We start from the raw sequence: 25,299 nt of genomic DNA on the forward strand, positions 1-25,299 counted from the left end.
TGTCCTTTGCATACTTTTATTTTATTTTAGAACAATGTCCTTTTTATATAGCATTAACAGGAAAATAGTTAATGCTATGTTTTTGTAATATAGGAGTTAATTGACTCCAAATAATATTTACTCCTGGACATCCATCATATTTACTTGACTTAAGCCTCAGTTGCCCTTAGATTGACCTTAGTTCCTTACACCCCAAAAGCTGAGTCCTGCGGAAGGACTTGGATGGATCTGGGGCAAACTAAGCTACCCTGGCTTCGATATGGGACAGCCTAAGCACCATCACTGTATCACTGTCATCCTGTTGTTCATAGATTGCTCGAGTAGGCACCACTAAGGTCTCCATTGTGAGATTTTTTGTTACTGTTTTTGGCACATCAGATACGCCACGGGTAGTTTGCCAGGCTCTGCCCTGTGGGCAAGATACTCTCTGTAGCTTGCTGGGCTCTCTGAGAGGGGCAGAGGAATCGAACCTGGGTTGGCTGTTTGCAAGGCAAATGCCCTACCCATTGTGCTATTGCTCCAGCCCCCGCCCCCCCCAGAGTTTCTCAGATCACTTAACAAGCATATGATATGATTTCAGGTCAAATTGTTTAAATCTAAAAAATCCAAGTCTTATAAGTATATGCATAGCTACTACATCTTCACACAAATGATTATAAAACATCATTTAGCTGTGCATTTAATCAAAGTGACACATGTTAAAAGCATTCAGGGGCTGGAGCAATAGTACAGTGGGTAGGACATTTGCCTTGTACTTGGCCGACCTGGGTTCGATTCCCAGCATTCCATATGGTCCCCCGAGCACCATCAGGAGTGATTCCTAAGTGCATGGCCAGGAGTAACCCCTGTGCATCCTGGGAGTGACTCAAAAACCAACCAAACAAACAAAAAGCATTCAGGACTTCAGATAAGATTGGCTTTTACTTACAAAGGCCTCAAAAGTCACAACTGAAGGTCACAATTAAATTGAAGATTACAATTAAAGATCTCATAACACCATAAGTTAAAAAGGCTGCTCCATGAGGCTTATCTAATCAATCTTATTTATTTATTTATTTTATTTTAATTTTGCTTTTTTGGGTCACTCCTGGCGATGCACAGGGGTTACTCCTGGCTCTGCGCTCAGGGATTACTCCTGGTGGTGCTCAGGGGACCATATGGGATGCTGGGAATTGAACCCGGGTTGGCTGCGTGCAAGGCAAACACCCTACCCGCTGTGCTATTGCTCCAGTCCCTCTAATCAATCTTTTTAATTAATTAATTAATTATTTTTCTTTTGGGGTCACACCCAGCGATGCTCAGGGGTTACTCCTGGCTTTGCACTCAGGAATTACTCCTGGCAGTGCTTGGGGGACCATATGGGTTGCCTCGGATTGAACCCAGGTCGACCGCGTGCAAGGCAAACGCCCTACCCACTGTGCTATCGCTCCGGCCCTCTAATCAATCTTTTAAATGGAGTGTGTCTTTCCTTAGGTGCATGCCTCACTAATATTACCCCATTTGTTTTATGCTTCCTTGTGGGCTAGAAGCCTCACTGATGGCAAGACGTCTTGGTCCCGTAGTGTTGTGATCTCTGCCGTGGCTTCTCCAGACTACACTAAGAGTGAAAATATAATAACTAAAAGAAAAGAGCTGTTAGACTCGCCTAAGGGATGAGAACTATTTTAATTGGTTGAGGCTGGTAATACCATCTGCCATGATTTTGAGTAGATACTTGACAGAAAGAACTTTTTTTTTTAATTTTAATTTTTTGCTTTTTGGGTCACACCTTGCGATGCACAGGGGTCACTTCTGGTTCTGCACTCAGGAATTACCCGTGGCGGTGCTCAGGGGACCATATGGGATGCTGGGAATTGAACTCGGGTTGGCCGCGTGCAAGGCAAATGCCCACCCACTGTGCTACCACTCCAGCCCCAGAAAGAACTTCTAGTTTGTGAGAGAAGGTTTCAAAGATTTCAAGTTGTGAATACTGTATATCATGAGAAATATTTCTTTGATTAAGCAACTGTTTTCTAATTAATTCCCATTAATGCTGTGTTTCATTAAAATTTTTTGGAGTAAAACAGTAGCACTGTAACACTCTCTGTCCTGTTGTTCATCGATTTGCTCGAGTGAACACCAGTAACATCTCTATTGTGAGAATTGTTACTGTTTTTGGCATATCGAAGATGTCATGGATAGCTTGCCAGGCTCTGCCATGTGGGCGGGATACACGCAGTAGCTTGCCGGGCTCTCTGAGAGCGACTAAAGATAGTGACTATAAATTCTAAATATGGAAAGAGAATATCATGGTAGAGTACCTTTAAATATTCAGAAAAGTACCTGTCTTTTCCCTTCATTATAATAATAACCACCTAAAATGCCTATATGCCTTAACAAAGATTGCTTATGAGTATAGCACTCCAGATAAAGAATTAGATAAGTACTGTTTTAATTGTGCTCACTTCGGCAGCACATATACTAAAATTGAAACGATACAGAGCAGTAAAAAAAAAAAAAAGCATGGAGTAAAAAGTACTGGGTAAAATTCCAAACACTTTTTTTTTTATTTGGCTTTTTTGGGTCACACCCGGCAATGCACAGGTATAGGATGACATTACTTTGTCCTTTTCCCCTCCTTGCCACAAGGAGCTCATCCCAGTTTTTCCTGGAGTTTAGGCTTACCTCAGTCACACCCATCAAGGTGTTCAGTCTCTCCCATCCCTTTGTTTAGCTGTAATCACTTCTATGCTCTCTTCCCCAGTTAATCAGCTTCTCCCCCTAATCTGACTCTGCTAATTTGTAAGGTCAGACCTTCCTAGGATACTGAACTTATAAGTTAATATTGCCTTTCTCCTCTCCTTATGCCTTTTGAATAATTTACTTTAAAGCAATGTCCTTTTTGTATAGACACAAGAAGACAATATTATGCTTTTTTAACTTGGGACTTAATTGGCTTCAAATATTATTCATTCTGGGGCATCTGCTTTCTCGACTTAAGCCTCAGTTGCCTTCAGTTCCTAGCACCCCAAAAGCAGGGTCCCGACAAGGGACGGGACGGATCCAGGGCAAGCAGTAAGTTATGTGCTACCCTGGCATCGAGATGGGCCTGGCCAAAGTGCCTAATTCTTTTTTTTTTCTTTTTGGGTCACACCCGGCGATGCACAGGGGTCACTCCTGACTCTGCACTCAGGAATTACTCCTGGAGGTGCTCAGGGGGCCATATGGGATGCTGGGATTGAACCTGGGTAGGCTGCATGCAAGGCAAACACCCTGCCTGCAATAGTATTGCTCTGGCCCTCCAATCACATTTTAAACAAGTTCTAGTTTATAGGTTTTTAAATTTCATCACCTAGAAAAACCACAGCTTGTTGTAAATTTGCTATTTAAGTAACAATTTTAGCATCAATTTGTTGTTGACCATGCCCTAATAAATTAGCTTTTTATGCTAGTTCTCAACAGAATGGACAGTCTGGGCAGGTCCAGCAGCAGCTGCAGTGGCCGTTAATGTTATTAATCCCAAAATGAGCATTGAGAAAAATCTCAGAGATCTCATCAGTATCTTTTCTAGAAAATTTCCCAAAAAATGCATATGAGGCAGGTAGGTAGATAGGAAAGGGCCTCATGGTAATGAAATCCCTGGAAAGTAATAAAACCAATATCCCTGGGGCTGGAGCGATAGCAGAGCAGGTAGGGTGTTTGTTTGCACACGACTGACCTGAGTTCAATTCCAGCATCTCATAGGGTGCCCCGAGCACTGCCAGGAATTACTATTCCTGAGTGCAGAGCCAGGAGCAATCCCTGAGGATTGCTGGGTGTGACCCAAAAAGCAAAAAAAAAAAAAAAAAAAAAAAGCCCCAAGGCTGCAAAAAATGCCCACCTTGTGGACACGGGCACGAAGGCCTGATAATACCTTTACCAGGCCAAGTACAGATGCTAAGGAGGCTGCACACCCCTCCAAGAGAAGCTCCAGCAGGAACACAAACAAAGGTAAGGAGTGTCAAAGAATACTATCAACTATTCCCATCTTGGCGACCACCCCAGCAATGGGCCTTATCTAGGTAGAAAACCCCAAGTGGGCAGTTTGGGAGACACTCTTTAAGTGCCAACATGAACAAAGGAAGCATGAGCATATGCTGCCCCAACCCATGGCCTGCCTGTGTCCATGTGTCAGGCAGTCCATGTGTCCATGTGTCCATGGTTAAGTGCATGTGGTACCTGAGCACCGGTGTTACCATTATCTCCCCCTGAGATGTGTACTTTCATATTTTTAGATATAATGCTGAGATGTGTACTGGGGTTCTCTCCGCCTTTGGAAAAGTCCATGTTCTCTCTTGAGTGCATTACTCTCTCTCCCCCTCCCTCCCCCTCTCTTTCACCCCCACTTCCTCAAAATAAAATCTGTTTTTACTTCACTGCTTGTCTCCTCCTGAAATTCTTTTTTTGTAAGAAAGGCAAAGGAGGGGGTATGGTGTCGCCAGCAGGTCAACCTGTACCTACAGGGCGAGTGCATCAGCAGCCTGATGGTGCCTTCAGGCTTCGTGACACCCAAAATTCCTGCTGTGGCTTTGGCTGTACCCCAACAACTTGGGACCAAGTTTACCAAGAAATTAAACAGCTAAAAGTTAGGGAGGCTGGAGGAGCGATAGCACAGCGGGTAGGGCATTTGCCTTGCATGCGGTTGACCCGGGTTCGATTCCCAGCATCCCATATGGTCCCCTGAGCACTGCCAGGAGTAATTTCTGAGTGTAGAGCCAGGAGTAACCCCTATGCATTGCTGGGTGTGGCCCAAAAAGAAAAAAAAAAACCTCTATTGCCAACCTTGCTTCAGAGTCCCATAAATAAATCTTGAAAGAGATCAAAAGCCGCAGTTAAGCTTGGACTTGAGCATGGCTGAACAGACCAGGGTATATCAGAGGGGGGTGGGTTGGTCTATGCCCGCCCAAGCAGGGTCCTTGGCAGCCACTTGCTTCCACAATTCAAAATCACCACCACACCCCCAGCCTGACTCCATCGTCTCAGGATGGACCTAACCAAGGTATAATCTGCTGAAAATTCTGGTATGCGGGTTTTGTGACTGAAATCTCCAGGTTTTCTTGGGGTCCGGGTGGTCTACCTCCCCCACCTCCCTGTACTTCTGGAAGCCTCAGCAGTCACATCCACACCCCAAAGCGTTCACCCAATTGAAAAGCTACACCAGCCTTACCTTCCTGATAAAAATACCGAATGTCCTGAACAAACACCATGAACTCTTAGCACCTGTATTGCAAACCATAATGTACAAAGGAGAGAGAAAACAAGAAGGAAAGTGCCCCCCATAGAGGGAGGCTGGGGGTGGGAGTTGGGGTTTGGGGGATGGTGAACAGGGGACATTAGTGGTGGGAAATGTATACTGGTGGAGGGATGGGTGCTGGATCATTGTATGACTGAAACCCAATTATGAACAGCTTTGTAATGGTCTATCTCACAGATATCCAATTTAAAAAAATTTAAAAAGTAGGGGCTGGAGTGATAGCACAGCGGGTAGGGCGTTTGCCTTGCACACGGCCGACCCGGGTTCAAATCCCAGCATCCCATATGGTCCCCTGAGCACCGCCAGGAGTAATTCCTGAGTGCAGAGCCAGAAGTAACCCCTGTGCATCACCAGGTGTGACCCAAAAAGCAAAAAAAAAAAAAAAAAAAAAAAAAAAAATTTAAAAAGTAATGTGAAGTTCATGCCCAATTCAATCAGCTTAATCAATGGCTGAATAAATAGCAGTACTCATGCAAAAAAAAGGAAAAAAAAGAAAGAGAGAAAGAAAGAGAAAGGAAGGAATGTAGGATAACATAGCCACAAGGAGCTTAGATTTATCCAGATCACATCCATCAAGGTGCTCCCGAGTCACTCCCATTCCTTTGTTTATCTGTAACCACTTCTCTATGCTCTCTTCCTCCAAACAGTTAATCAGCTTTCCCCCCCTAATCAGACACTGTTAATTTGTAAGGTCAGATCTTTCTAGGACACTGAACTTATATTTTAAGTTAATATTGCCTTTCTCCTCTCCTTATGTCTTTTGAATAGTTTACTTTAAAGCAATGTCCTTTTTGTATAGACACAAGAAGACAATATTACGCTTTTGTAACTTGGGATTTAATTGGCTTTGAATATTATTCCCGGGCATCTGCTTTCTCGACTTAAGCCTCAGTTGCCCTCAGTTCCTAACACCCCAAAAGCAGGGTCCCGATGAGGGACAGGACAGATCCTGGGCAAGCGGTGAATTATGTGCTACCCTGGCATCAAGATGGGCCTGGCCAAAGTGCCTAATTCTTTTTTTTTTTTTTAAGTAATTAAATTGTTTTATTTATGAAAGGGGAGAGTGAGCAAAAGTAAGAGAGCAAGAAAGAGATACACATACACACTCAAACAGAGAGAGAGAAACAGTTAGTAGTACTTTAAACAAATATATACTACTCTCTTGCAAACTCAACTAACTGTACAACTCAAGTAGAGAAGTGTTTTTAGCAAAGTATTTTTAATATGCATTGTTTAAACAATGACATTATTGAACTGTAGTTGATAAAATAAAAGAAGTTGAGAAAGAATGTAACTTGAGACCATTACATGTATACACATCCAAGAAACAATCACAACAATAAAAATAACGAGCAATCTAATCATCCCTAACAGCTGTTGTGCCATGTTATACTGCTTGTTTTTATGTCTTATCTCCTTTTTCTAAGCAATTACTGCACTGATTTGTGATCACAAAGCATAATTGTCAAATTTCACATGGGATAATATGGTATGTATTCGTTTACTGGTCAGTAATATATATATATATATATATATATATATATTTTTTTTTTTGCTTTTTGGGTCACACCCAGCGATGCTCAGGGGTTACTCCTGGCTTTGCACTCAGGAACTACTCCTGGCGGTGCTTGGGGGACCATATGGGATGCCGGGGATCGAACCCGGGTCGGCCGCGTGCAAGGCAAACGCCCTACCCGCTGTGCTATCGCTCCGGCCCCAGTAATATATTTTTATTCAGGATAATTTGAACTTTTTTATTTTGAGTATTGCATACTTTATTTTTATTTTTTTTAAATTTTTTATTAATGAATCACTATGAGGTACAATTACAAACTTATGAACTTTCATGTTTGCATTTCATTTATATCCCTCCACCAATGCCCATTCTCCTCAATCAATGTTCCCAGTATCCCTCCCACCACCCCCACCCCAACCCCCACCACCCCACCCTGCCTCTGTGGCAGGGCATTCCCTTTTCTCTCTCCTGTTGGATGTTGTAGTTTGCAATAGAGGTATTTATTGAGTGGCCATCATGTTCGGTCTATAGTCTACTTTTGGCACGCAGCTTTCAACCTGAGTGGGTCCTCCCAATAGTCTCTACTAGGTGTTCCCTTCTGATTTCTACCTCTTTTTTTTTTTAACAACACGCAGTAAAAATTTATTCATATTAATAACTCCATTTGTCATGGGGGTTGTTGCTTAGATGTATGGGATGGCACATGCATGCTGGCTCTCTGAGGTTACACAGGTGCTGGCTCTCTGAGGTTACACAGGTGCTGGCTCTCTGAGGTTACACAGGGCTGGCTCTCTGAGGTTACACAGGTGCTGTCTCTCTGAGGTTACACAGATGCTGGCTCTCCGAGGTTACACAGGTGCTGGCTCTCTGAGGTTACACAGATGCTGGCTCTCTGAGGTTACTCAGGTGCTGGCTCTCTGAGGTTACGCAGGGCTGGCTCTCTGAGGTTACTCAGGTGCTGGCTCTCTGAGGTTACGCAGGTGCTGGCTCTCTGAGGTTACTCAGGTGCTGGCTCTCTGAGGTTGTGCCGGTGCTGGCTCTCTGAGGTTACACAGGGCTGGCTCTCTGAGGTTGCGCAGGGCTGGCTCTCTGAGGTTACTCAGGTGCTGGCTCTCGGAGGTTGCACAGGTGCTGGCTCTCGGAGGTTGCACAGGGTTGGCTCTCTGAGGTTACACAGGTGCTGGCTCTCGGAGGTTACGCAGGGCTGGCTCTCTGAGGTTACTCAGGTGCTGGCTCTCTGAGGTTGTGCCGGTGCTGGCTCTCTGAGGTTGCGCAGGGCTGGCTCTCTGAGGTTACTCAGGTGCTGAAAAGTGCCTAATTCTTAACTATAAGTTAAGAGCTTGACCATGGACAAACGCTGTCATGATCCAAAAGCAACGACAAGACTAGGACCCTGCTAGGGCTAGGAAAGACTAATCTGGCCTGAGCACTGTAGTCTGAGATCGAGGTGACCCCAGGAGAGCAATTCTATAAGCTTAATGCATCTGTTGCTATGTCCATACAAAATGATTTATAATATGAATACTTATATGTCAGTTGGACAAAGAGAGGAGAAACACACCCAGGTGATCCCGATTTTGGGCGGATGTCCTGCTGAAAGAGATTCTGTCCTAGTGAAAGCATCCCCTAAGGGATAGAACTTTACCCCCTGTTGATTGTAACCACACCTATGCATAAGCCCTGGCATCCGGGCCAGATGGGGGGTGGGAATTTAAGGTGGCTGGATAAGGGGGCTGGGGGCGAGTTCCAGGGCAGATCCAGAGGAGAATGAAGTAGGATGGAAGAGGAAGAAGCAGAAGAATCAGAGAAGAATGGAGATGGGAATGGAATAAACTGCAACTGAGACCAACCAGCTTGCCTCCGTTCCTTCCTTCACCTGCCTCGTCATCGCCATCAACCTCCCCAGGGTGGGGGAAGCGGCTGGAGACTACCAAACGCAGGTGGTGGGAGTCAGCACCATTGCCCTGTGCCCTATGCCTGGCTCGGTGCGGTGAGGCACTCCTTGCCCCCTTCCTTTTTCTTTTTTGTGTTTTTACACAGGGGGGATTTAACTAGGCTGTAAGAGTGGGTTGGGAGTCAAGATCGAGAGCCGGGAGAGAAGCAGAGAGAGAGACAGGAGTGAATGAAATAAACAGCAACTGATCAATCAACTGGCTTGGTCCTTGTTTCCTTGTTTCCTCTCTGTCTGCCCCATGACCTGGACCGGATGGGAAGGAAGGAAGGGAGGGAGGGAGGGAGGGAGGAAGGAAGGAAGGAAGGAAGGAAGGAAGGAAGGAAGGAAGGAAGGAAGGAAGGAAGGAAGGAAGGAAGGAAGGAAGGAAGGAAGGAAGGAAAGAAGGAAGGAAAGGCCTAGGATTGACTTTCCTTTCCCACAAGCCACATTTCCTCACTCCAGCCTCAGTCAAGGCTTTCTGAGAAATTGGATGGTGGGCATTTCCCGGGCTGGGCAGAGCAAATGGACAAAGGTGTGGCTTGCCAGCTACCAAGTGGGGCAGGCAGGACTTAAGGTCTGTGCTGCATGGGGGCTTGTCGAAGACTTTATCAGTCCTAGAGGAAGGGGGTAATTGGAGAGTCTACTGTGGAAGCTCCCTTGGCAATCCCCAGGAGGGTGCGGGAGGATGGTAACAAGCCTCTGTGTGAATGTGCATCCCAACACGTCCTCCTACCACGATTCTGCAGCCTCACGACGTGGCACTCTAAAAGTTCCTTTAAAACTTACAGAGTTTGTGTGGGCTGTTTGCGATTCCATAGCTGGACATAGTCAAGGATGGCGCTGGCAGAGGTGCCAGCCATGTCACAGTGTTGAACCACTAAGGCTAAGTCTGCCACTGACCAGACAGCACCTGCATGGTCTCTGTGAGGAGGCGCACCCCTCGTAGTCCCCACCAACCATCATGGCCCCACTGGGAGGGATGGAAGAAACCCACTACTGAGAAGATTCTGGGGTTAGATTAAGATCAACTCCCAGGGGCTGGAGTGATAGCACAGCGGGTAGGGCGTTTGCCTTGCACGCGGCCGACCCGGGTTCGAATCCCAGCATCCCATATGGTCCCCTGAGCACCGCCAGGGGTAATTCCTGAGTGCAGAGCCAGGAGTAACCCCTGAGCATCGCCGGGTGTGACCCAAAAAGAAAAAAAAAAAAAATCAACTCCCAGGCAGAACCCTTTCCTTATCTCTGCTCTTAGTTTAGCAAAGACAACTGGCTAGAGATGACCAGGAGGTCACTGGTCATGAAGACACAGGCTTTAAGCAAACTAAAGGCAGATAAAGAAAAACCTCGGGGAAAAGATGCAGGAAGCTAGCAAGGCAGAACTTATTTTCCTCTCCCGATCCAAGTAGCAAGGTTTCTTGAAATCCACAGCATTTTAGGTTAGGCTCACCATGCAGCTATGGTCATGTCCGAGGCCAGGACAGACTCCTGGGACACCTGGGACGGGAAGCAGAGTTCATTAATGGACACGTCCAATCCAATGACCTTCGGACAATTCACTGTCTGGAGATAGGGTGGTGTCCCTGACTGCAGATTTAAGGGATTTAAGGGATTAAAGGCTCACCACAGAAGTGACATCGGGCAAGGGAAGTCATGTTGGAAAGGCCAATGTAAGAAGGGTTTAAAAACCCTCAGGAGAACTTAAATGAGACTCAGAGAAAAAGTCTGCTAAGGAACAATCCTGTTTTAGGTTTTCTTCCTTTCTATAGTTTGTTGCTGATACTTGGGAAAGCACGGGAAATTCTACTTTAGTTCCTAGCGATTCCCCTCTGGGAATTATTTAACAGTTATTAATATATTGGAAAAGCTTCCAATTAGATGAGCTAAAAGGGAAGTGTCTTATGGACCCTTGTAATACCCCACGGTGCTTCAAGTCTGCCTGCAGGGGGGCTATGGTGTGGTCCCAGCTGTCACCTCCAGCCCAGCCCCGTGGGGAAGCTGAGCCACAGAGCTGTCACGTCGTTTCTGCAGGAGCTTGAGCTCAAGACACTGCTCCACCTCAGTGCAATACAGAAGGGTTCCTAGCACCTGCACTGCCGGACAGACTGAAGCCCCACTCCTCCTTCTGTCCCCGCTGAAGGGGGCGGGCAGTGCCCTCAGTCCTCTCTGGGCTCAGCATGCAGGCCAGCAAAGCTGACCTTCAGTGAGGTCTACCTGAGCCTGTGCCCAGCAGGGCTGGCCCTGGGGCCTGGGCACTGTCCCCAGCACTGGCACCATGTCCATGTGTGGTGCCCTTGTGGGGATGCTGCTGAGTCAGTCTACATCCCAAGCCCCACAGCTACAGTCCCCTTCTACACATGGCTGGGATGAAGACACAGCTGTGCAGCACCCAGGAAGCCCCAATGCCACCATAGCTGCTCAACTGTGAGTAGCACCTGGAGGCCATGCACGGTTGCTGGGGACTGTGCCACAGGATAGGGCATGGTGTGGTGCCATGGCTGGGCAGGCGGCTCGAATCAGGGTCCACCTACGCTGACCTGCAGACAGACTGCAGTGCGTGGAATTACGTGACCCCCCCAGGGTGGGCCCCAGGCATTGGTGGCTGTGGTGTGTGGGACCCAGGGCAGGCTCCTATGGGGACAGTTGTGGTCAGAGCCAGCCTGGGGCAAGCAACCTTCAGCAGGGAGACAGGAAAAGTTTCTCTTTATTGTGGGGCAGGTGGGCGGAGTCCAGAGCAGAGCCACAGTGACCAGGAAGCAGTGACAAGAGTCAGGCATGTAGGAAGCGGTTGAAGGCATTATAGGCTGACTCCAGGTCGAACAGCATCTGGCGCACCTGGGAGTCGTCCAGCTCGTCTGATGCTGACATGCCGCTTAGAGTCTGCAACCTGCAGGCACACAGGATGGCCCTGGTGATTTGCCCTGTGGGTGTGGGTGTGTGTGCGTCACACTGAGTGGGGCTAGAGAGCATGCGTGTGCCGTGGAGTGTTGGGCTATGTGTGAGCTGCGGAGGTATGTGGAGGCATATGGTGTGCTGGATGTTGCAGGGGTTCTGGGCTGGGCGGGGTGGGGGGGGGGGTGGAACCACACAACAGTCACCACTGGCTGACGGTCTGGCGGCCCTCGAAGTCTGGAGGCAGGTGGCTCATGCGGTGCATGGTCTCCATCAGCTCCCGCAGGTCGGGCTGGATCTGCGGGCAACACAGCTGCTGGGTCCACGGCCTTGCCCCCTGCCCCAGCCCCAGCCCCCGGCCGACCCCCACCCCACCTCGTCCATGGCTCGGATCTCCAAGCGCAGCTTGTCCATCACCGTGATGAAGAGCTGAGGGTGAGAATGAGCCAAAGTCATGCGGCCATGGCCAGGGGCCTCTGAGGCACCAGCCACGCCCGCCTTCCCTTCTCCCTTTGGCCATGGCCTAGCCTGAGTTCTGTGGTCTGCGTGGGGAAGTGCAGGTGAGCGCCCCCCTACCCCCACACCGTTCCCCGGGGCGCACCGAGACCACGTCAGCAATGCATCGGTTCAGGTTGCCCTTGTCGTCCTTGATCGTGATGGGCCGGTCCTCCTTGATCCTCTCCATGGCAAGTGGACAGTCCAGCTGGTGGGAGGGAACAGCGTGGGCACCAGCCTGGCGGGCTGAGGGCCCCCCACAGCCCAATGCAAGCCCCACTCACGCGAAACTTGCGACAGAACTCATCGATGGAGGCAATCTCTGAGCCCTGGACCTGCCGGAAGGCGGCTTTGTACTGGACCAGGAGGCGGGAGCAGGCAGCTGTGTACCTGTGGGGTCGGTCACTCCCTCAGCTCTGCCCAGCAGCAGCCTGCCCGGACATAACTCAAGAAGGCCACGAGTTCCTGGAGGTCTACACAAGGGGCAACCTTGCAGACCGGCGGAAACCATTGGGGCTGAGGGTTCCCTCAGGCTGTCCTCCTTGATCCTGGTCCTCCTGAAGCCCCTCCTGTACGGACACTCCCCTCCCTGCCCTGGGGAGTCAGCAAGAGGCTCACTCGTTGGGGGTGACGCAGTCCTTGATGTAGGCCTTCTCCAGGGCCTGCATGGTCTTCACCACAGCAAACAGTTCTGCCATGTTGTCGTACCTGCAGGGAGGTACGGTCAGTCTGCCAATGTGGCCCCCACCCAAGCCCTCCCACAGGGCAAGCACAGGGGGGCAGATCCGGGCTCACTTCTCCCGCTCCCGGGCATTCTTATACAGCTTCACCTCCTGTGGGGAGAACAGCAACGCATCATGCGGGAGGCCCACCCGGGTCCCACGTGCGCAGCACACCGGGGGCCACTCACCTCGTACAGCTCAGGCTTGTTCCCAGGGCCTGCAGAGAGGAGAGAGCAGGCCACAGAGCCCCGCCTCAGCCATGCCCCAGGCATCCCGAAGGTGGGTCTGGAGGCCTGGAGGCTTTGACCGCTCGTGGGGGCCCTTGCCGAGATGCCATCCCCAAGGGCCGTGGCTGTGCCCGCCACCCGGGGACGAGCCCTCGGCCCGAGCCACACTCACCTCCCCCGGCCTGCGTGGCTGGGATCCCATGGAACATGCTGGGCGCTCAGGGGGGTGCTGCAGAGACCTGGAGGGCAGAGCCGGCCACTCAAGGGGACCACCCCGGAAGGGGGACCAGGTGCAGCAGGGGTGAATCAGGCCCGGAGGGCTCCCGGGGGGCGTGCCCGAGGCTCTGCCAGCGGTGGCTGACACGGGCCCGGGGGACTCTGCTGCCCTCTCGGGGCGGGGCTCGCGGGATACCGGCGTCCAGAAGTCCCTGCGGAGCTGCAGGGCCGGATTCAGCTCCACCCCCGCGGACACGGAGCCCGGAAGCCCCGCGAAGGAGACCCCGAGGGTCCCTGACGCCGCCCCGGTACCTGGCGGGCACACACGGCCGCGGAGATCCAGGAGCGTAGGCCACAGGGTGCTCCGCACATGCGCAGCCCCGCCTCCGCGAGGACAGCCCCCCGCGCATGCGCAGTCCCGCCCCCCAGTGAGAGGACCAGCCAGGAGAAGATGCCTAGGCGTTTATTAGGGTTCAGAGGCGCCGGAAGAAGAGCTTGTGGGCGCAGTCCAGCGCACATGCGCCGGCGCCTGGCGGCAGCAGCTGTCGCAGAGTGTCGCGGTCCTCGGCAGAGAGGTGACGGCTGCACAGCTGCAGCTCCTGCAGCTGCGCGGTCATCTGGGCCCACAGGCCAGGGCCCAGGGGCCCCTGGACGGAGCAGCCTGCAGTGGGGGCAGGGCCCCAGGCCGTCAGAGCGCCCCAGAGAGGAGCCGTATGTCCACTGCCAGGGACTGGGCTGCTGCCCCACCTAGGGCTCCACCCTGGGTCTGGAGGACGGAACCTGGGGATGTCCTCCTGCCCCACCCCCCACCCTGCAATCGTCCCCAAAGGCCGCAGGGCGCAGCAGCCTCTCCCCTCACCGGACAGGCCCAAGAAGCGGAGCCCGTGGGACCGCTCCTGCAGGGCAGACAGGAGCTGCTTCAAGCCAGTGTGGCTGATCCTGGGGTTGACAGACAGGTCCAGGGAGAAGAGCGAGAGGCACTTGGGGAGACACCTGGGGCGGGGAGTCACAGACCAGGTGGGTCAGCTCCAGGGAGGCGGCCCCCAACAGACTACTCTGGAGCCACAGACTGCCACAGCCCCTGACCCTACAGGCCTGGGGTAGGACAACACTGGGAAAGGCCCCAAGAGCCTCAGGGACATGAGAGGGGCACGAGGAGCACTTGAAGGGGATTGGTTCAGCTCCCACAAAAAGATGCATAGTGGGCAGGTGGGGGCATCACCTGCTCAGGGCTCCCACAGCTTCATCGTCCAGGTGGTTTGCAGACAGGCTCAGGTGTGCCAGGGCACAGCCTTCCTGGAGACAAGCAGAAGCCCAGGGGCCAGATCCAGTGGGTGCTTGCCCCTTACTGCCCAGAGGGGACAGCCTCCCACCTCGGAACAGGACCCATGTAGATGGCATCCCCCAAGGAAGCAGACTGGAAGTATCATTCAGCACATCGGGAGGAAATCTGCCCAAACCCACCACCCTTGCCCTGGGTGCAGGGGGCATGCACACCTTTGTCAGGTACACAGCCACTGGCTCCATAAGGCCCGAGTCGTGAGGACTGCCCAGCACACAGCTGAGGTCCAGGTGCAGAAGGCTGCTGGCGGGCAGGCTCTGCAGCATCCGGGTCAGTGCCGTAGGGCCCAGGGCATTGTAGGACAGTGACAGTGTCTTCAGGCACTGAGCATCTGCAGCAGAGGCCAGATCAGTCCTCAGCCTACAGGCCACTCATACCCCACTGCCACCCTGGGCCAAACCCCAGTGATGCTAAATGTCCACACTTAGAAAACCAAGGCTCCTTCCTGGGTCCTCTCACTGGGAGGGGCAGGCCAGATTCCCACTCTGGGTCCCTGCTGCACCCTTGCCAGACTATGGCTTTGGGGGCTCCAGGCCTCATGTCCTGGTACTGACCCATTGCGGCTTCATGCTCATGGCCCCCAGACCCTAGCACATGTCCACACTGGCCGCGCACCTTGGAAAGCACTTCCCAGGGCTGCCTGATGGCGCAGGAAGAGGTGGGGGCCCAAACCACAGGCCTGGAGATGCAGAGTGCTGAGCGCAGGGCAGGCCCGGAGGATGGAGGCCAGGGCAGGACCACAGCCGTCTCCTAGGGGGTTCATGCTCAGGTCCAGTTCCTCGAGGCTCTGTGGGAGACGCAGGTCAGCACCGGGCACCTGTCCGGGACTCCGAGCCCTGTGGCTGGGTTGCTGCCCCATACTACCTGTGAGGACGCCATGCCCCGAAGGCCATCGGCGAGCTGACGTAGGCCCTCAGGGCCCAGGTGGTTGGATGACAGGTCAAGAAGGGTCAGGCTGGGCACGGTGCCCAGAGTGGCCAGCAGCTCGGGAGTGCAGGTGTCCCCGAGTCGGTTCCCTGACAGGCGCAGCTCCCGGAGTGTGGCATGCAGTTTGAGTGCCCGCAGGAGGGGGGTGAGCTGGGCCTGGCGCAGGGCCAGGCTGCAGGCGCTGAAGGTGGGAGCCAAGCCCTGGCGCTCTGTGGCCTGAAGCACCTGCTGGTGCTCTCCTGCAGGGAGGGATGTCACCAGCTGGTCTCCCCCGTGAATGCCAGCTCCCCATCACCCAAATGCCAGGGGGCTCTGTCAGGAAATGCTAGAGAGCCACCCACAGCCTATAGCGGAGGCCCAGGTCCAAACATGCTCTCTGCTCACATATGACCTGGCGAACAGCTGGAGTAGATGTGTATGTGTAGCTATAACCGAGTACAGGTGTGTGTGTGTGTGTGTGTGTGTATTGAGACCACCAAGAGCAAGTATGAAGACATCACTGAGGGCACGCGTATGAGGAGACCACCAGGGCAGGTGTGCAAGGAGACCAAGAGCAGGTATGTGAAACCACCAGGGCAGGTGTGTGAGGAGACCACCAGGGCAGGTATGTGAGGAGACCACCAGAGCCGGCGTGTGAGGAGACCAAGAGCAGGTGTGAAGAGATCAGAGGACAGGAGTGTGAGGGCAGGTGTATGTGTGTATGTATGTACGAAGAGGTGTTAACTGAGGCTCACCTACCTTGCTCCAGGCTCTGGCAGGCCCGGCGGTAGCGTTCACTCAGGGGAGGAAGGTCCCATGAAGTCACCTCAGCCAACACCTGGAGGGGGTCATTGTAAGCAGCAGCCAGGTCCAGGGTGAATGCTGGGCTCAGTCAGGGTTACTCACCTCCTCGTTGCTTTGCAGCACGTCAGGGATGGGGTCCTGAGGGGCCAGCAGGGCACCCTCCTTCCGCAGCGTGAGCCGTGGCAGCAGCCCACATGCCTGGTGGTAGCGCTGGGCAGCCTGCCTGGCCAGCCACTCCACAGAATGGGCCTCAGGACTGTGGGAGGAATCGGCTGAATGGGGCTGGCCTTCTTAGCGGCCACCTGACCTACTTACTGCTCCAGAATCCCCTCCGGCATCCCACTTGTCCCTTCTCTGGTGCCCCTCCAAGCTGCTCTGGTTATAAGTCCCTGGGCCAGAGCCTCACCTCAGCAGGTCCCTGCCTGTTGGATATCAACCCTAGGTGCTTTAGGCTTTATCAATGAATTGCCCCTTTCCTCCTCCCAGAGAAGCTTGCCATGCCCTTGCTAACATCCTTAATTTAGTCAAAGTCAATCTTCAACCTTCCCATTGTGTTGGATATTAACCCTAGGCTTATTCAGTGAATTGTCCCCTTTCTTCCTCCTAGAGAAGCTTAACATACCCTTGCTAGCATCCCTAATTTAAAGTTTATCTGTAGGGGCTGGAGCGACAGTACAGCGGGTGGGCGTTTGCCTTGCACGCGGCCGACCTGGGTTCGATTCCCAGCATCCCATATGGTCCCCTGAGCACTGCCAGGCGTAATTCCTGAATGCAGAGCCAGGAGTAACCCCTGTGCATCACCAGGTGTGACCCAAAAAGAAAAAAAAAAAAAGTAAAGTTTATCTGTAACCTCTCCCTTGTATTTTACCTCTCATTGTCACAGTTCCCCATGTCAATCTTGATTGCTTGTAAAACAAAACTTTCTGCTAATTCTGAACTAGTAGTGATACTGCTTTGTATTTGAAGTGCTGTATATTTGTACTTGCTTTTCTGTTTCCCCAGCCTTTTTATATGGTTACCGTTACCATAGAGCAATGTTTTCCGGTTAAACACAGAAAGACCATTAATGCTATGCTCCTCATATTTGGGAGTTGCTTGACTCTGAAATATATCTGCTCTTGGGCATAATCACTTGGTCATAACTACTTGACTCAGGCTTCCGTTTCTGTAGTTCCTAACACCCCAAAGGGGATGTCCCGCCGTGGGACTGGGATGGACCCGGGGCGAGTGGCAAAACTACCTGGCAGCAAAATGGGACATTCTAGGAGCATAAATGCATGGTTTTGATGCAAACTGTTACAACTTAAGAGACAGGACCTCCCCTGGGGAAGGACTAGCTGAACTGGCCTGAGGACTTAGTCTGGGATTTATGGTAAAAGCCTTGCTTGCTCTCAGAGCCCAGACAATCAAGTGTTAAAAGCCTTGCTTGCTCTCAGCCCAGAGAACTAAGTGTTGGGATCTTTGTCTCTTACTGTGTTTATCCAAACAGCTGCAGTATAGATAACTTATACAATTAGAGGGAAACATAAAAGCAACGTAGATGTCCCTGGGAGACAGTTTGTCTCCTTGAGTTGATCTCCCTAAGAGAGTTTCCTCTGCCAAATGTTTATCTATGTAAATGACTATCACACCAGTCCTTACCTCAACCCTGCTTCAGATATTCTGTAAGTATGCTAGCAACTCTGCATTAAACGGGCCATTTTCACCATCTGACTGTGGTTCCCAGCCTCCCCATCTCTCCTTCTGTGTCTCTGTTGGGGAGGCCTGGGGAGGTGGGGAGGCGGGGAGGTGGCTCAGGGCCACCAAATGAACACATGTGTCCAGCAGCAGCAGCAGCTACCCGAGAATCATTTTTTGTGATTTCACACACCTGTTGAACCTCATCAGCTGCAAATGCGAGGGTCCCTCCCTGCCCTTCTCTGGCATGGAGCTACAAGGTGTGGGGGCATGCAGCTGGCAGGGGAGGAGACCTTACCTGTGTGGGACAGGGATTAGGAAAAGGTTGTCCTGAAAGCGAACCCGAACCCGGATGGGAGGGGGCAGGCTGGGACCCTGCAGGCAGGAAGGGGGGCAGTCAGGAAGACCAGTCCTGGCCCCGCCCACCCCGCCCCTCCTGCACCTACCGAGGGCTGCAAGGCTGGGCCAGCGGCAGACCCCGAGGTTAAACTGCCGTCTCCATGCAGGGTGACCAGAGTGCCTCTGCCCTGCCGCGTCCGGGCCCGGGGCCTGACAGGGCTGTCATCGCTGCTGGCCCCTGAGGAGCCACAGTCCCGGAAGCCAGGGCTGCTGGGTGTATCCACCTCCAGCCAGTCCCCGGCCAGGCACTCCTCCTCCGGGACCAGCGCAGCCAGAGCTGTACGGGCCTCGCAGGGGCTCCGGAGAGGCGGCCAGCAGCTCGGGGCTCTGCCCACACTGACACTGGCCGTTGGAGCGGCTGTGCGGCCGGATGTTCGGACCCCCACCGCTGGGGCCTTGTTCCGCTGTCGCTTCCGGGCTGGCTGAAGGGGCCTCATGCTGTCCTCACCCTCCGAGCTGCTGTCCCTGGCCAGCTGCTGCCAGCTCCTCCGAGGCCTAGGGGCGCCCTGAGGGGCACGGGGGGGTCCTGGACAAGGGCTCCGGGGAGGAGAGGTCTCAGGGTCATACAGACAGCTGTCAGGCAGGGTCTGGGGACCCGGGAAGCTGTGGGGGGCTGAGGAGACAGAGGCGTGAGGCAGGAGGCTCCACCCTCCACCGAGAGTGGGGTGGGGCTCGCCACAGGCCACTTGCCTGTGTCTGAAGAGGCCCCGCGAAGCAGCCTCTCCATGGCGTCGGCCTTCTCGCGGGTGTCACGGTCCAGCTCCCGGTGATAGAGCTGTACCCACTGCAGCAGCGTCTCCAGCGGGCGGTGGCCCTACATGTGTGGGCACTGAGCAGGGCTGCCCCTGGCCTCCTGCCCTCCAGCCACCCCCGCTGGGCTGCTCACCTTCGTGGTCCGTGCAGAGATTGATGCCCCCCGCCCGATGAGCAGCTCGGCCACTTCAAAGTGCCCGCAGGTGAGCGCATCATGCAGGGGGGTGATGCCATCACAACCCGGGCCCCCGGGGTCGTCCACGAAGGCTCCATGGTCCAGCAAGAAGCGCACAATATCTGCAACCAACAACTGGGACGTGCACTGGACCCACCACATCGAGACCTGCTGCCCAGTCTCCCCGCCCTGCCCGATACCCACCCAGGTGTCCATGGGACCCACTGTCTACTATCTCCCTGCCCTGCCTGACCTATCTAGGTATATGTGGGACCCTCTGTCCGCTGTCCCCGCCCTGCCTGACACCTACCCAGGTGTCCATAGTTGCACGCCTCGTGCAAGGGTGTCCAGCCACAGTGGTCCCGAGGGTTCAGGGGGTGACCCTGTGACCGAGGATCAGCCTGTTTCAGATCAGAACCAAGCCCTCTGCCCAGCCCTGGCCTCCCCAGGAGGGCAAAGCTTCCCTGTGGGCACTGTAGGCCTGCCCCGGCCTAGGACATACAGGGCACCCACCTGCCTCACGAGGTCCTGGACACGGCCCAGCCGGCCTTCAATGCAGGCCCGGTGAAGCAGTGTCTCCCCCACATCATTGCGCCGGTTCCACTGTGGACACAGCCCCAGAATAGGCCTAGTTAGGGGCAGGCCGTGTGCAGATGTGCGGGCACACACTCAGCCTGTCCCCTCACCTTGTTCCCCCTTTGTCGGGGGGCCCGAAGCTCCTCCTCCTCCTCGTCCTGCTGCTGCCGCCTGGGTGGGGACATGCCCTCGCATTCCTCCTCTGGAACAGAGCCCAGTGGCCTGAGGCCCAGTCCTTGCCCTGGGGCTGCGGCCCTGACCTTTCTGCCCATGGGACCCCATCCTTGCAGCCCCCGCGTCCCACCCCAGCTCTCAGGGGGATGCTGCCTGAGAGCTGCTAGTCCCCACACTTGCTCCTCTGACCTCTCCCTCCTCTGCCTCTGACCTTTTCTAGAAACTCCACAGGCTCATCTTCATGAGACCAACTGTCCAGTGTCCAGCTGGCAGTGTCAAGGACACACTCTTAATGTCCCAGAAGGCAGCTGGCCGCTCCCCAACAGGTTCCCGGTCCGAGAGTCCAGACCCACAACTGTCTCCGCTTTGGACGCCATCACTTCATGGAACCAGTGGCCTCACCCTTCCACCCAGCCTGTCCCTCATCCTGGTCAATTCAGTCCCGGCCTGGCCCGGCCTCCCATCGGTGCCAAGGAGCTCAAGGCCTTCCACTCAGGGATCTGGAGTCCTCACCACTCTCCGAGAGCTCCAGCTCACTGGCCTCCAGGCTGTTGCTGTCTGCGTCCAGGTCTGCGTCCTGATCCTCCTCCTCCCCCTCGGCCTCTTCGCTCAGCCCCTGCAGTTCGGCTTCGGTGCAGGGAGCCTCCTGAGGGTGCAGCCGCAGCTGCACGGCATGCAGGTGCTGTAGAATCTGCCGCTGAGGGACAGGGAGACCAGCTTAGGACTGGAGGGGGGAGTGGACACTACTGGGAGAGTCCTGATAAGGGTGGCAGGAAGCACACCTGGAGCTGAGGCCTCTGGGTCTGCCGAGCACGGTCCAGCGCCTCCTGGAAGCACGGCACCAGCAGCTCATAGGCGTCACCCGCCTCATCCCGGGACAGAGCGATGTTCAGCCATGTCTTGGCCTCCTGGACAGGAGAGGGACTCAGGCTGCGGCCACAGTCCCCAGGCCTGTCAGGGAAGATGGGCTGGGCAAAAGCAGTGTGTAGGGGGCCAGAGCGCCAGCACAGCAGGGAGGGTGTCTATTTTGTACATGGCCTACCTAGATTCGATCTGGGCACCCCATGTTGGTCCCCGAGTCCCACCAGAAGTGATTCCCGAGTGTTAAGCCAGGAGGAAACTCTGAGCATCACCGAGTGTGGCCCCAATCAACAGAACACTGCCGCCTTCACCTATGTGAAGTGTGCGCTCCCCACCTCCAGGGTGTTGCCGGCTCGAAGTCGCAGCTCCTCCTGGTAGTGGTACACAGCCCCGCTGTGGTCCTTCATGTCTCCCAGGGTGGTGGCCAGGGACACGTGGATGACAGCCAGCTCAGGCCCAGGTCTGTTCAGCTGTTTCGCCAAGTGCAGCTGGGGAGGCAGTGACAGTCAGGCGCAGCTCGTGGCCCGGCCCCTCTTCTGCACCCTGAACCCAGTGTGGTACCTGCTGCCGGTAGGCATCCGCTGCCTTGGGGAAGTCACCCGCCTTGGAGAACAGGTCCCCCAGTTGCTCACAGATGCCCATGGCACTCTGAGGGTCACTGCCCTCGGGTTCCTCCTGCTGCTGCTGCAGACGGACCACTGCCAGCACTGCCAGAGAAACTTGTGCAGCAGGGGTTGACCTGGTGGCCCCCTGCACCCCGTGGAGGAGGGAGGTAAAAGGGTGTGCAAACTAATGTGAGGGCTGAAACTGAATCACGCAGAACCCTGCTTGCCACAGCCCAGTGTTGCCAGGGCAAACCAGGTACTGCCTCAGCTTCCTGGAGGAGAGGATCTGGTACACCTAGGTATTCCCCTAAGATCTGGCAGGAAAGAACCCTGACACATACCGGGTATTCCTCTGACCTCTGGCAGCAAAGGACCCTGGCACACACTGGGTATTCCCTTGAGCTCCGGCAGGAGAGGCTGAGACCACTCCCAGCCAAGCCCTGTGGCTTAGGAAAAAGGGAGCTTCTTCTCCATAGGCTAACAAATGGCGCTTGGGGCTCCCCTCCATTTCCCTCGTGGCTTACCATACTTGAGTGCCTGGCGGACAGCTGCCTTCTGAGAAGGCTTCTGGGAGCCCAGTCTGTAGGCCTTCTTTAGGGCTCTCTTTGCAGCCAAGAAATCCCCCAAGTCCTGCAGCACCTGGAGGAAGGAGGAAGCTGTGATCGCTGCCCCGCCCCCAGCCAGCCCCCAGCCCCCACTGAGTGGCACCTGGGAGAGGAGCAGGCAGCAGTCGCTCTCCATGCAGTCCTTCCTCAGCACTCGGGCGCACTCCCGGGCACCCTCCAGGCAGCGCATGGCCTGGGAGTGCTGTCCCCTGCGCCAGTGCATGGCGCCCAGGTTGTAGCGGGCCCGGAACAGGTCCTCATAAAGGTGATTTTGCCTGGGGAGGGAGACAGATGGTGGGATCCATTCAGGACTCCCAGTCCCCCTGCAGAGCAAGTCTACGCTGCCCTCAGTCACACATGCTTACAGGGCAGGTGAGGATCCCCCCCACACCGGGCAGGTGAGGCCCCCGACACACACAGAGCAGGCCTTACTCTGCGAGGAAGATGCTCTTCTTGAAGAACTCACTGCAAAGGGCCCCCTGCTGCTGGCTCTCGAAGGTGAGCCCCAAGTTGAGGTACAGCCGGGTCCTCATCTCACTCAGCTCCCGCTGTGCCAATGTCCCTGGAAGGAACCAGGCAGACACTCGTGCCTCATACCCACACTGGCCCTCCCGTTTTGGCCTTGCCTAGTTGCCCACTTCCTGCAACCTCAGGGAAGGGTGTGCAGGAACCCCCGAGCCTCTTGCAGGAGTGGGTGGGGATGGTGGAGAGGGCCAGCCCACAGCACTCACCCTCTAACTTCTCATCCACAATGGCCAGGCTCTTCTCAAATGCGGCCTGCGCCTGCAGCAAGGCCTCCTGGGACTGGCAGTGGTCATAGATGTCCAGGTGAGTGCGGCCAATAGTGGCCCAGGCCCTCTGCAGCTCGATGTGGTTGGACAGGGACTCAGCCAGCTCCAGGTAGCAGTGCTGGTGCTGGGGGGCAGAGGATGAGCCAGTGCCACCTCACTGTCAGTGTCTCAGGCAAACCCACTGGTCCTGGGTCACCACCAGGAGAGCAAGTGGCGCCAGCCCGCCGCCTCCCTGGGGAGTGGATCCTCTGCTACATCCGCACTGCCAGCTTCACGACAGTAACCCCCTCCCCTCCGACAGTGCCAAGGCCCGGGGAGAGGCCGCCCACCTGCAAAGCAGCGTTGTAGTCCTCCAGCTCGGCCAGCCGCTCCCCGATCTTGCGGTGGGCCACGGCGCAGCCCAGAGGGTCACCCGCGTTCTCCAGCAGCAGGAGCTCCTGCTGGTGTTCCCGCAGCGCCTCCGCGTAACGGCCTGGGAGGTGCAGCAGGTTTCAGCCCGGGGGCCCCGGCCCGGCCCCCAGCTCGGCCCCCAGCGCGGTCCCCAGCACGCACCATGGCCGGCCAGCAGCTCCCCCAGCTGGTGGCAGAGGGCGGCTTCCTCCTGCGGCTGCCCGCTCCTCTGGGCCTTGGCCTTGGCCTTGCTGAGCTCTGTGGACACAAGGAGAAGGCCGGGAGGATGAGCCCCTCGCGGCGGGCCTCGGCCCCCAGCCCCGGGCCGGCCTGGGACCACCGCGCGCTCACCGCGGAGCTCGCGCTCCAGACTCATGCTCCGCCAACCCAGGCCGCGGACCCGGATTTCCCGCGCTCGGCCACCGCCCCGCCCCACGGGGCATCCCGGGAAATGTAATCCGCGCCCCGCGGCACCCTGGGAATTGTAGTCCGGGGAGTGCCGTGAGCAGCCGGGCTGGGAGGGCGGGGCGCGCCGGAAGAGGCGGGTGCAGACGGCGCGGGGGGTTGGGAAGCAGCGAGGTCGGGCCGTGGGAGGACGGGCGCGCGGGGAAGAGGCAGAGCTGGCGGAGGGCGGGTGGGGAGGCCCCTGAGAAGGGTGGAGAGCCGCGAGAGCAGGAGAGGAAAAGCGGGAGATGATGGGCGGGGAAGGATGGAAGGGCGGGGACAGGCGGCAGGGGCGGGGACTGGCGGCAGGGGCGGGGACTGGCGGCAGGGGCGGGGGGGGTGAGCGGGACAGGCGAGAGGGGCGGGGGGTGGGGATGAATGGGGACAGGAGGGAAGGGCGGGGACAGACAGCAGGGGCGGGGGTGTGAGCGGGGATGGGCGGCAGGGGCGGGGGGATGAATGGGTACAGGAGGGTGGGGCGGGGGCAGGCTAAGGGCAGGAGTGGCAGGAACAGACGGGAGGGATGGGGACAGGCAGGAGGGTGGGGACCTGCGGGAGGGGCGGGGATAGGCGGCAGGGGTGGAGGGAATGAGCGGGGACAGGCGGGAGGGCGGGGTCAGGCGTCAGGAGGGGGGCGTTGGTCGGGAACAGGCGTCAGGAGCGGGTGGATGAACGGGGACAGGCGGGAGGGCGAGAACAGGCTGCAGGAGCGGGAGGGTTGGGCGGGATCAGGCGGCAGGGGCGGGGGACAGGCGGGAGAGCGGGGCCGGGCGGGAGGGGCGGGGATAGGTGGCAAGGGCGGGGGCAGGGGGCGGGGCGGGTGGTGGTGGTGAGTGAGGATGGACGGGAGTAGGAGGGGTGATGGGGGTTGGGAGGGCGGAGACAGACTGGTATGCCCCGCGGGGGCGGGGACAGCGGGAAGTAGACGCCTTGTCCACACAGTCTGGAGCCCGGCGAACAGACCCCAAAAGCACCTGCCAATCACCCGCCGAAGACTTACACAGAGGGAAGGAGCCTGTTCCGGGGAAGAGCGGCCTGATCTGGAGCCACTCAGGTGCCCAGTGAGGGCGGACTTGGTGAAATCCGCCCCTTGTCTGCGGGAGTGCGTACCTCCAACGAGCACAGCAGGTCTTGCCTTCGAGTGTCTGCGTCAAGTTTAGTTCCGTTGGTCCAAAACGCAACCTGGTCCCTGGCTGTCTGAATTTGCACTTGGGCCTCAAACTGCTAACTGCCTATCGTGTCCTGCATTGCCTTGGAGACCAAATACCTGGCATGCCTCGGGGTGTTCCAGGGCCTGCGACCCAAGGGCCAGGGAGTGGATGGACACCTGGGAACAGGCGCACAGGATCAAACTCCGCTCTCACTTGATGCACAGGCACGTCTGTGGAGGCGGAGGGGGGGAAAACGGGTGCCCTGGCCAGGCAGGCAGCAGTCCTGAGCTGCAGGAGGTCCTCCCTTTCTCCTCTGGAAGGGGGTTGATCTGGGCTCAGCAGGCTCCAGTGGGGTGCAGAGGCAAGATCTCACCTT

At 55.6% G+C, this 25,299-nt stretch overlaps 2 protein-coding genes across 3 annotated transcripts; both read right to left on the reverse strand.

Moving 5' to 3' along the window:
* Positions 1 to 11,404: 11,404 nt before the first annotated feature.
* Positions 11,405 to 13,650, reverse strand: VPS28 (VPS28 subunit of ESCRT-I). 2 transcript variants are annotated; one of them, XM_055125883.1, is made up of 10 exons: positions 13,583 to 13,650; positions 13,227 to 13,293; positions 13,016 to 13,044; positions 12,901 to 12,938; positions 12,724 to 12,813; positions 12,390 to 12,495; positions 12,212 to 12,313; positions 11,986 to 12,039; positions 11,817 to 11,908; positions 11,405 to 11,605 (listed from the first exon to the last, which is right to left on the reverse strand). In XM_055125883.1, the coding sequence occupies exons 2-10, from the start codon at positions 13,261 to 13,263 to the stop codon at positions 11,488 to 11,490; spliced, it is 666 nt and encodes a 221-aa protein (XP_054981858.1). In that variant the 5' UTR covers positions 13,264 to 13,293; positions 13,583 to 13,650; the 3' UTR covers positions 11,405 to 11,487. The 2 variants fall into 2 exon arrangements, with proteins under 2 accessions (XP_054981858.1, XP_004618721.1); XM_004618664.2 differs by having other exon boundaries at positions 13,227 to 13,643.
* Positions 13,651 to 13,743: 93 nt separating this feature from the next.
* TONSL (tonsoku like, DNA repair protein) lies at positions 13,744 to 23,735 on the reverse strand. Its single transcript, XM_004618719.2, has 26 exons — positions 23,680 to 23,735; positions 23,491 to 23,586; positions 23,268 to 23,410; positions 22,879 to 23,062; positions 22,580 to 22,709; positions 22,251 to 22,422; positions 22,067 to 22,181; positions 21,499 to 21,644; positions 21,273 to 21,425; positions 20,859 to 20,984; positions 20,590 to 20,773; positions 20,013 to 20,104; positions 19,840 to 19,929; positions 19,637 to 19,709; positions 19,285 to 19,448; positions 19,089 to 19,212; positions 18,446 to 19,011; positions 18,298 to 18,374; positions 16,425 to 16,578; positions 16,278 to 16,356; positions 15,477 to 15,778; positions 15,228 to 15,399; positions 14,768 to 14,943; positions 14,493 to 14,566; positions 14,130 to 14,263; positions 13,744 to 13,931 (listed from the first exon to the last, which is right to left on the reverse strand). Exons 1-26 carry the CDS (start codon positions 23,702 to 23,704, stop codon positions 13,744 to 13,746), a joined length of 3,939 nt encoding a protein of 1,312 aa, XP_004618776.2. The 5' UTR covers positions 23,705 to 23,735.
* Between the last annotated feature and the right edge of the window lie 1,564 nt (positions 23,736 to 25,299).

Source organism: Sorex araneus, chromosome 2, assembly GCF_027595985.1.
Source record: "Sorex araneus isolate mSorAra2 chromosome 2, mSorAra2.pri, whole genome shotgun sequence".
NCBI classification, from domain to species: Eukaryota; Metazoa; Chordata; class Mammalia; order Eulipotyphla; family Soricidae; genus Sorex; species Sorex araneus.